The sequence below is a fragment of the Squalius cephalus genome (genome assembly GCF_949319135.1).
Source record: "Squalius cephalus genome assembly, chromosome: 9".
In the NCBI taxonomy this organism is placed as follows: domain Eukaryota; kingdom Metazoa; phylum Chordata; class Actinopteri; order Cypriniformes; family Leuciscidae; genus Squalius; species Squalius cephalus.
This window is the reverse complement of record NC_137130.1, coordinates 3,195,906-3,207,429: the sequence shown is the minus strand read 5'-3', so window position 1 is coordinate 3,207,429 and position 11,524 is coordinate 3,195,906. Positions and strand designations below refer to the sequence as shown.

At 38.1% G+C, this 11,524-nt stretch overlaps 1 protein-coding gene across 6 annotated transcripts in view; it reads right to left on the bottom strand.

Annotated features, from left to right (window-relative positions):
• Window positions 1-1,918: 1,918 nt before the first annotated feature.
• Window positions 1,919-11,524, bottom strand: part of map3k13 (mitogen-activated protein kinase kinase kinase 13) — a 62,817-nt gene continuing 53,211 nt past the window's right edge. For all 6 annotated transcript variants that reach the window (XM_079881939.1, XM_079881941.1, XM_079881944.1 and 3 more), the window contains 5 exons: window positions 10,715-10,858; window positions 9,240-9,939; window positions 7,560-7,630; window positions 5,418-5,709; window positions 1,919-4,400 (listed from right to left, as the gene is read on the bottom strand). In XM_079881939.1, coding sequence (XP_079738065.1) covers window positions 4,299-4,400; window positions 5,418-5,709; window positions 7,560-7,630; window positions 9,240-9,939; window positions 10,715-10,858 — 1,309 coding nt within the window. In that variant the 3' untranslated portion in view covers window positions 1,919-4,298. The remainder of the gene's footprint in view (window positions 4,401-5,417; window positions 5,710-7,559; window positions 7,631-9,239; window positions 9,940-10,714; window positions 10,859-11,524) is intronic.

Below are 11,524 nucleotides of genomic sequence, written 5' to 3'. Positions count from 1 at the left end.
TGTAATTTTAATACAATGATTAAATGTGAGCAAATAATCTCTTGCCATAAACAATGGTCTATGAGAATGAAATTTGAAGTGTCTAGATGTAATAAATGCACAGATATCCCCTCCCCCATTTTCCATATAAAAATAATAACAGCATACAGGTGAAGAAAATAATAACCAAAATGTTCATGTCTTTAAGATGCCATCTCACCTCGTCAGTAATACTTCAGAAGACAGGAAGATGAGACGAAAAACACAAAAATGAACAGAAATCTTACTAGCGCATCAAAATAAATTAAGTTAAATGATCATGTAGACCAGCTACAAATAAAAAGACAGACATTTTTTTAAATTAAATTAAATTAAAATCATATTTTACAGGATTTGTGATGGCGCCATGGCCGGAAAGACTTCATAAATCATCATATACTTCATACATCGCTGACTAAAAACGCAGGCCTGATCTTTAGAGCAACACGCAAACGGAAACAATGAGGTCGGTGCGTGTGTTCGGTTCGCCTTCATTACGATCAGACCATTTAAAAAAAATAATAATTCACTTCGTCTAAAGAAATCTTGCGTTTTTAGCACATTACCATCAAACTGAACAGAAATGACCAAAAAAAACAAAAAAGTACAGTAATAATGGCTGATATTTTCCACCCAATGACATTGGGAAATTGGCCCAGAGTTTGAAGTCAACATGAAACACAGTTCACAACCCAATTTACTTCTAATATTATTGATATTAAGAGAGAGAAAAGGGACAGGACTTGATTTTCCCCTTCAGGAATTGACTGAATGATGGACATTATGAACCTGAATGGGTTAAAAATAAGGAATTTAAACAGAAATGCAAAAAAAGGGTGAATTTTGATTTCATGTTGACCTGAAGTTTGTTTCCAGTGGCCTTTGCTTTGTTCTTTCGACGATACTGTAGTTTTATTATCGAATCACATCTTGCGAGGCTCTTTTTAGTAAGCTGCAAGTAGACGATGATAAAAAGGAAAAATAATAATACCATTCACAGTTTATTTGACATGCCGTGTGCAGTTCAGCAACACACCTGGAGGATCCGGCTGCATTTACCGATGATGAACGAGGCTTTTTAACTAGTGCTATAACGGCTATATCTAAACACAGGGTAAATATGAATGCAACAATAATATCTAGACATGCCGGAAGATGCAGTGTCCCCTTTCATAAGGGGAATGAAAAATAAGAGATTTGCGAGGACCATCACGTTCACGCTGCAGTTTGATCCAGTTTTGTTCAGAAGGATGATTGGATATGAATGCAGTGGTCATTTGCAAACGTTGTGTCCGAACACGAGCACGACAGACGAACCGCTTTCCCTACAGGAGACTCATTAGCACTATAAAGCATTGAACCTGAGCATTAAACCAGCAAAAAGCACGGGGATTTTCCCATTTCTTCTTCCTTTCCTTTTCCTTTTTTTAGTTTTTTTTACTGAAAAAAACTCACGGTGTAAAAATAATGAACTCATATCTGAAAAAATAGAGGTCTTTTACAAAGCAGTTTATTTCCACGTCGCCTCGCTACTCTCGATCTGTCCAGAGCCCGCTAGACAGTCATCCTGAGCCAACCGTTCTCTCCGGCCTGAGACGTTATTGCTGACACACACTGATCTCCATCAACGGCACACTACACACACACAAACACACCATACACATTATTAAAGACGCTATAGAGGGATCTTTCAACCAAAAATTATAATTCTGTCATCATTTATTCACCCTTATGTTGTTACAAACCTGTCTGATGATGTTCTTGCAACAAACTTTACACTCTTAATTATAAAGGTTCTAAAAGGGTTTTTTTTTTGCACTATTTTTGGTTCCCCAAAGAACCTTTCAGTGAGTAATTCTTAAAGTGCCCCTATTATGCTTGCTTGAATATTACCCTTCATGCAGTGTTTGTGAATGTAAAAGGTACTCAAAGTTTTGAAGATCAAAGTACAGATAAATAAAGTTGTGTCCTAAAAGAACAAATCGATTCTGAACTGCTGAGTCATCTGTAATTCCAGTATCACTTCCTGTTACAAACCTACATAATGCTTACACCGTGTCCTTGCGACGCCGCGCGATAAAAGGTTATTTCCCATGTTAATCAGAGTGTTTGTCCTATCCAGCCGCGACGGCGACACGCGACGATTCTATTTTAGAAACGGTTTCTATTTTTCTGCGGCGTCGCGCTGGAACAACAAACACAAAGTGTGGCGATGATAATCTCAGGTGCTGTTTATGTGCTTTATTTAATGTTAAAAGCGTGTAATATGACTTTGAATATCATTTAGTGCTCCAGCTTTGTAGCTGTAAAAGCAACAATGGATAATTCACCTCAGATCTTGAAATGAAACACATGGAAACAAGAACGTTCAAACTGTGAACAAACAAGTGTATTCTTTGACAAAGATTGTTTTAGTAACTCAGCTTATGTATTTTGAATAATGTTTAAATGGTGTAATATTTGTGAATTTGATTATGTAGCTACTTATCCATTTTCTTGCGAGTGCGGTCACTCTGGTGCCGCGAGACTCCGCCCACGCGCTGTTCTGATTGGCTGACTCCGCCCACACACTGTTCTGATTGGCTGTGGGTTTTGATTGATTTTGACGCATCTTGCAGTCGCGTCTAGTGTGGACAGACACATTATTTGTCGCTGGAATCTAATCACATTGCGTCTAGTTAGGACACGGTGTAACACATTTGCATAATGCCCGTCTATGGTCTTCATTGGCTGCCCGCGAACGACGTCTACTTTGCTCCTCGAACGCTGTAGTTGTAACTGAGACTGGAAGTGTTTGGTTCGTGTTGCTCATGTCAAGAAGACGCTATTTTCACACTTTGACGGAAAAACCGACACCATCATTACGGTTCGTAATCGTATCACTGTGTATCAAGCGCTGAAGAAGATCCTGAAATTCAGATATGATAATAGACTTTTCAACTAATAGACCGATCACAACAGACTGGGTCATCTGACCAATCAGAGCAGAGTAGCTCTCGGAAAGGAGGAGTTTAGAGAGACCGAATCTTCAAACTAACCGTTTTCAGACTCTTTGAGAAATGAGAAAACTAGTTTTTTGATCAAGGATGAATGTAAACAGGAGACATATAGCATAATAGAGGCACTTTAAAAGAATTATTATTTTTTTTCTTAGTGTGAAGAACCATTTTTCACAATAAAGAACCTTTAGTGGAACGGAAAGGTTCCAAAGGCTGTTAATGGAACCATCAATGCCAAAAAAAACAGTGTGTGATACTTGCATGAAAGAACAAGAGTCAAACAGGTTTGGAATGACATGAATTATAGTGTTATTTTTGGGGTGTAAAAGATCCCTTTAACTGGATCTAAAGGGACACTGCATCTCCAGAACATCTACATCGTAGGTTTTCACGTCAAGTTAAAGATGACGGGAAAAAAGAAACTCTTTAGGGATGAAGTCACACTTTCGCACACGGCAGGCGTCCTGCTCTCACCTGGCCGTCCACAGCGTCTCTTCAAACACAGTCCTGAGATGAGAAAAAGCTGCTCCGGGTTCCTTTAAACACTGATTTGATCATTAAAGACGTTGTTCCAGTTGAGCAGTTGTTTTTTTTTTACTTCCGTTTTGTCCGTAGAGGCGAGCAGCAGAAGCAGTCGTCTGATTGGCTGATCAAATGCCGACCAAGCAGGCATGCTGGGATTCATCCATAGATCTTGGAAGTCAAAAGGGCAAAATAAACAAAAAAAAGACATTGTTCCTGCTGGTGCTCAAATTAAAGTTACCCTGAAGGGCGTCACTTCTGTAAACTCAGGAAGTAGCAGGTTCCCAGAGGGACGCGTCTCGTTTTTTGACGTCCCATGTGTCTGTGGTCCCGTCATGGAATGGATCCTCAAGCTACACACTTAACACTTTCGTTCACGTACCTACGGACATATATACACACATTCTTGCAGACCACAATCATCTTAACCTAGCTAACTAACTAACTAACTAACTAGCTAACCTGGTATTGAGGTGCCTTGTTTTGTTTTGAACACTCCAGCGCTAATACTCTGAATTTATGCTCTTTTTTTTGTTTTTTTGATATCGGAATTCCACTTCCTGATTTTGTTTTGCATTTCCTCCAGCTCGTAATAAAATAAATGACGCGTGTTACTCTAGCTACATTATCACTTCAGAGGAATCTGCCTGAGATGCTCAGAGAGAGAGTGGTGGATTATGGGAAGGGCTGGATGAATGGGCTAAGGGTCATGGCTGTTTACAGCAGGCGTGGATTATTGCCGTGGTTTCCTCCGAGGGTTCACCAGGAAGAGGGAGCGCAGGGTGGCTTGTTCCTGATGGTGGCGTCGGAACATTCCGCATCCGAAGTATCACAGTCGGAATCACCGAAATGCAGCGGATTCTGAGCGAAGAGATCAAGAAAGAGTTCACATTTACTCCAATTTTATAGTCAGGGAGTCAAACACTAACGATTATTCTTCAGAATATTGTCCTCTGGAAATTTTCCAGTTATGAAATTGTAATTATGATTGTGTGTTCAGATTAACAAAGATTCATGGATGAATTGTTTGAGTTGGTTCATTTAAACCAGGGAACTTTTCTGTCAGCGGAACATCTTTTGACCTAAAATATTTAGGTTAATATTAATATTTTAGTTAATATTTTAATAATCTAACTACTCATTTGGATGTTCACAGTTCTCTAATAATGGTTAATGGTCACATGATATGCAGGTAAACAAATAAAATATTTTTTTCGATTGTTTTTAATTTCAAAATTATTTTTTACTTTATTTCACATTTTTAGTAATAGTTTTATGTTGATTCTTTTTATTTATGTATTTATTCTAATATCAAATTAATTAATATATACATTTTTACTAAGTGTTTAATTTTGATTGTTTTTATTTTAAATTAAGTATTTATTATAATATCAATTTATTTTAAATAATATATTTATTTTTTACTGTTCTATTTAGATTTTTTTATTAAAAATATTTCTTTATTGTTTTATTTTTTGTTTTTATTTTAAAATTATGCATTTATTTACATTTGTTCAAATAAAATATCTTTTTAGTAAGCATTTTATTTTGTTTTATTAAAAAATTATTATTTTATTGTATTATAAATAAACTGTTTTTTCATTTTGTTTTTTATTTTGCATTTATTTTATTTTAATTATTTCCAATGTTGCATATTTTTCAGTAATTGTTTTATTTTAATTGTTTGTATTTTAATTTTTTTTTTTACATTTCATATTTTTAGTAATTGTTTTATACAGATTGTTTTATCTTAAATAAAAAATCTTTTTAGAAAGTGCTTTTAAGTTTTCAAATTTGACATTTTTCTGAATGAATGATTAGCCTAGAAGCAGTTCCCTGATTTTAAACGAACTGCTGGATTGACGTAGACGAGTTTACCTCGTAGCTGTGCTCATCAGCACACAGTTTTCCCAGAGAGATCTGAGTCTTGACCCGGCGCACGGCGCACTCTTTATCCGACAGGCCGTCGGACTGCGTGGAGATGTCGATGGGGATCTCGGGAGTGTGTGACAGCAGCTCGTCCAGATGCTCCTCTTGACTGGCGCTGAGCGGATCCAGTGGCCCGCTGTGAGAATGGTCACTGGTGTTGCCCTCCTCTCCGTCAGACACCGACAGGTTCTCCGAGCTGAAGGTGGAGTACGACTTAAAGCTGCTCATACAGCGATGAGGCCTGGAAGGAGACAACATTTGGTTACACATTATTTCGAATAGTCCACTTTAGACATTCTACTAACTAGAAGTAACTTTGCAACTACATGTCAACTAACTCTCACTGGAGTATTAGTAGACTGTTAGGTTATGGTTAGGTGTTAGGGTTCGGGTTAGGAGAATAAGTTGGTTTTTTTTTTGTGGCATTTTTGTCTTTTATTAGGATAGGACAGTAGCTAGACAGGAAGTGAGGTGGGAGAGAGAGGGGGGGGGGGGGCAGGATCGGGAAAAGTCCAAGAGCCGGGACTCGAACTCGGGTCGCCCGAAGCGCAACGGCGCTACATGCCAGCGCAATTGCCCACGAGGCTAACGGCGCCAACGGTTAGGAGAATAAGTTGACTTGTAGTTTCCAAGTTATTTATAGTCAGTAGAATATGTATGTAGAATATAGTACATCTGTTAGAGGATCATCAGAATAAAGATTATTTCCTTTTCCTTTAATCCTCCTTTGTCTGTCTTATGCGACTCTAAGCAACGCCTGAACTTTGTATTTTGAGCCCTTCTTGCGTTGTTTTTGCATCTTCATGATGACTCGCTCACTTTAGTCCTCATTTGTAAGTTGCTTTGGACAAAATGACTAAATGTAAATGTATGTAAAGCTGCTGAAGTCGAGATTTACGTTTCATCACTGGTTATAGTTATCAAGCACATCATTGCACTTTATATGATAAAGCTGAGTTGCCATCTTTGTATACTCGAAGAAGTTTTAATTGGTATTGTTTTATTTATAAGTCTATTTGTGGTCTAATTCCATCTAATTGGTCTCTCTGCGTTTCTAACACACATGTTTGCTACAATCTTTGCTCTAATGATTTGTTATATCTTAAAGTTCCAGCTAGGGAAAAAAAGGATTTTAATATTATATTTTATTATATTTTTATTATATATTATATTATATTCTTCTGCTCGGAATAATTTACAAAACATCTTAAAGCTGACTATGTTAAACGAGTTTAAGTTACTTTTAACAGATTTTATCCTTTGGTAAATTGCTGTTGTGATCCTTGATTGTGTTGTTCTGTTTTGATGTGTATTTGTGTGTTTATGTTATTAGCTTGGCCAGGTCACTCTTGTAAAAGAGATTTTTAAATAAATAAAGAATGAATTAATTACATTTTTGACTAAAACTCAAACATCTTTTAGGGCTGTGAAACGATTAATCGCGATTAATCACATCCAAAATAAAAGTTTGTGTTTACATAATATATGTGTGTGTACTGTGTTTAATTATTTTGTATATATATATATATATATATAAATACAGACACATGCATTTATAATATATTTAAAAACAAAAAATTATTTTATATATTGAATATTTATATTTCTATATAATATAAATTATATATAAATATATTTTCAGTATATACATGCAAATATTGTGTGTGTATTTATATATATACAAAATAATTATACACAGTACACACACATAGATTATGTAAACACAAACTTTTATTTTGGATGTGATTAATCGTGATTAATCGTTTCACAGCCCTACCACCTTTAAAGATATGGATTATAATTGAAGTCTACAGATGCAAAGATCTAATGTGTAATAAAATGTAACGGTTAAAAGTGTATTCCGGATGTTTCCGTTCCACTAGTCTGAAACGGCATGTTATGAAAAGCCAATAGGCCCAAAATCTCAAAATTCACCAGTGCAAGAAAAAGCAAAGTTTCTTGCCTTACGTGACACATAAACTTGATGAATCCTGACATTCTACAGGCTAATGGCTACAGAAACACAGATTTAAAGATCCGCTCTTCTGGAGAAGCATGAATGTTAATTATTGATCATCAGCGCAGACTCACCGTTGTCTGCGTGGAAAATCCACCTCGCTGTCAACCTCTCCCTCCTCTTCCTCAGACGACTCGTCTCCCGCCTGACGGACACATGCAGAAGATCAGGTGTTAACTCGTTAACTCACTCACATGTAGTACAGTTTCACATCCCTATCATATCTGTCTGATTATATTAAATAAAAAGAATTTTTCCACAAAAATATGACGTAGCACAGCTGTTTTTAACACTGATAATAATCAGAAACGTTTCTGGAGCAGAAAATTAGCATCTTAGATCTTAAGATTTTAAGAAAACAATTTAATTACTAACGAATATGATTTACACTACCAGTCAAAAGTTTGGAATAATTAAGATTTTTAAATGTTTTTGAAAGTCTCTATTGCTCACCAAGGCTGCATTTATTCAGTCAAATATACAGTAAAAATAGTGAAATATTACAATTTATTATTACAGTTTTCTATGTGAATATATGTTAAAGTGTAATTTATTTCTGTGATTTTCAGCATCATTACTCCAGTCTTCAGTGTCACATGATCCTTCAGAAATCATTCTAATATGATGATTTGATTCTCAAGAAACATTTCCGATTATCAACAGTGTTGAAAACAGTTGTGCTGCTTCATATTTTTATGGAAACCATTCGTTGTTTTCAGGATTCTTTTAGGAATGGAATCGTTTTGATAAATCAGAGAGCTATCCAATCAGTAAAAACACATGAAGTGACCAGGTGTGAACAGGCCCTAACCCCAGCCGCGATGAGATAAGATTCCAGCGACAAATAATGTGTGTCCACACTAGACGCGACTGCGAGATGCGTCAAAATCAATCAAAACCCACAGCCAATCAGAACAGCGTGTGGGCGGAGTCAGCCAATCAGAACAGCGTGTGGGCGGAGTCAGTCAATCAGAACAGCGTGTGGGCGGAGTCAGTCAATCAGAACAGCGTGTGGGCGGAGTCAGCCAATCAGAACAGCGTGTGGGCGGAGTCAGTCAATCAGAACAGCGTGTGGGCGGAGTCAGTCAATCAGAACAGCGTGTGGGCAGAGTCAGTCAATCAGAACAGCGTGTGGGCGGAGTCAGCCAATCAGAACAGCGTGTGGGCGGAGTCAGTCAATCAGAACACCGTGCGGGCGGAGTCAGCCAATCAGAACAGCGTGCGGGCGGAGTCAGCCAATCAGAACAGCGTGTGGGAGGAGTCTCGCGGCACCAGAGAGTAATCTTGACGGCACTCGCAAGAAAATGGATAAGTAGCTACATAATCAAATTCTCAAATATTACACCATTTAAACATTATTAAAAATACATAGGCTGAGTTACTAAAACAATCTTTGTCAAAGAATACACTTGTTTGTTCACAGTTTGAACGTTCTTGTTTCCATGTGTTTAATTTCAAGATCTGAGGTGAATTATCCATTGTTGCTTTTACAGCTACAAAGCTGGAGCGCTAAATGATATTCAAAGTCACATTACACGCTTTTAACATTAAATAAAGCTCATAAACAGCACCTGAGATTATCATCGCCACACTTTGTGTTTGTTGTTCCAGCGCGACGCCGCAGAAAAATACAAAGCGTTTCTAATATAGAGGCGTCGCTATCGCGGCTGGATAGGACAAACACTCTGATTAACATGGGAAATAACTAGACACGGCGTCGTGTCTAGTTAGGACACGGTGTGAATGTCACGTACCTTTCTGAGAGGTCTGAGCGTGTGCAGTGAGCTTCCCTGCTCCGGCTTCTCTCCCGTTCCCTGAGCTTCCCCCTCCAGCGTGTTTGTGTTAGCGTGTGGCGTCCCCTCACTGGTGCTCAGCAGAGAGTAATGTGGGAGTTGTGGGTGACTGGGAGCGGACGGCGTCTCCTGGCAGTGTGTGCAGCCGGGGAACGGGTGAGCCTGACAGCAGGGGCAAAGCGGCTCGGGACCGGAGCCCATGAACGGAGGGATGGAGGATCTGCGGTGCCGTGAATCCGCATCAACCGCGGTGGAAATGAGATCCGGACTGGAGCCGGAGAGCCTCCGCTGGAGATGATCGGTCTGTGGGCTTCGGAGAGCAGCGGCTGGGCCGAAGTAGCGCAGGTTATTGGCACACGTTGCCACTGCGATCGCACGGTTCTGGATCGGGATGAGCGGACCCTCGGGCGGAGGATGATGATGATGATGGTAGCTTTGCTCTTGTAGGGGTTGCTGTTCTTCTGAAGGGACTGAGTTGTTGGGCTTCAGCGAACCTAGGAAATCATTGTGGCTGCCTTTGCTGTTTGCTCTCCGGTGCCGGGGTTTACTGCGGTACCGGGTCTTCCCAGGCGGGGTGGACACTTTTGGGCTTCCTGACAGTGGTGACGGAGACGGAAGAGGCTCGACGCTGGGAATGCCATCGGAGCGCAGGAGATCCGGTCTGCAGGAGATCACATGCACGAGGTTAATGAGCTTATGGAGAATTCATGACTGATACTATTTCATTTGGCACAGCATGACTTTAACTATAAATTATCCAACCATGTTTGCATATGAGATCTTTTATTTGTATGTTGTTGTTTTTTGTCACGCTTGTTTCAGTAAAACGTGATATCGCTTAAACCAGGGATTTCTGACAGTCAAACCACTTTGTGTTTTATATTAATTGCTTTAATTTTGAAATAATTTTTATTATTATTCATTTTAATTAAACATATTTGCATGTTTACGGTTCTCTAATGTTGGGTAATGTTCACATGACATTAAAATATTTATTTTATTTTAATATTTTATTTTGACTATTTAATATTTTATTATGCATTTTTTTAAAACAATGATTAAATATTTTTTATTAATTATGAGCTTTTCATTTTAAGATTATTTATATTTTTTTAAAAAACATTATTTTAATGGTTGTTTTTTATTAATTTATTTTTTATAAATTATTTCATTTCAAGTGAATTATTTTTTTATTATTTATTATTATTATTATTATTTTTGAAATAATTATTTTTATTATCTATATATTATATTATATTATTTAATTGTTTTATTTACTTTATTAAAATAATTTCTAATTGATTATTTGCTTTTCATCAACTCACGAACCCCCTGCAGTTCCCTCATGAACCCCCAGGGGTCGTGAACCCCACTTTATGGAGTGGTTAGCTAATCTGATATAAAGCACATAAGGCCGTGTGTTCAGGGATGGTCACCTCTTGGGCGGCTGTGTCCCAGGCTTGTGGTTCATGCTACTCTTTTTCTTGATGAGCTTCTCGACAGCGTTGGGTCGCACAATGGGCCGGACCAGGTGACGCTTGTACGTGCCGGGGTGCTGCTTCTCCACCGCCTGCTCCCTCCTGCAGAACACATGGGAAACGTTCAGATCTCACAACCAAACGTTCAGGTTTGTGGTAGAGGATTTTGTCTGAATGATCATTGTGTGCTCGTTCAGTGGAAATGTGGGTCATGGAAATTCTGGCATGAACTGCACGAGCCGGGTCGAGGTTTAAGCAGATTAGATTTAATTACAGTTTCAGCGTTCAGGCACATACGGGGTTAGAGTTCAGAATCATTACAGCCTCTCATGAGTAATTTGATACCAATAAACAGAGAGAGAGAGAGAGAGAGAGAGAGAGAGAGCACACAAAACTACCGTACACTATCATGCGACTGCAGTGTACAGAATGCTTGCTTACAGTGCAAAGTACACACAGTTTCTGTATGCATGCAATATTCAGTTGACCTACTGTATGTGTTTAAAAAGAACAGATCACACAGAGTCCAGTATTGTATCCCACAATGCAATATGCACAGCCTGACCTTCCATTTCCAGTGTGATGAATGAACTAAGAGTAATATCAGCAGTGATTTTTAACATCTCTTACTGGATGCATTTTTAATTCTAGCAATTACTAGGTAAAACAAATATTGAATAACCAGATTAATTTATAAGATTATGGCAACTAGTTTCTTGATCCTTGTTTCATGAACATTTTAAGATGTTTAAACTTCAGTCATAAAAA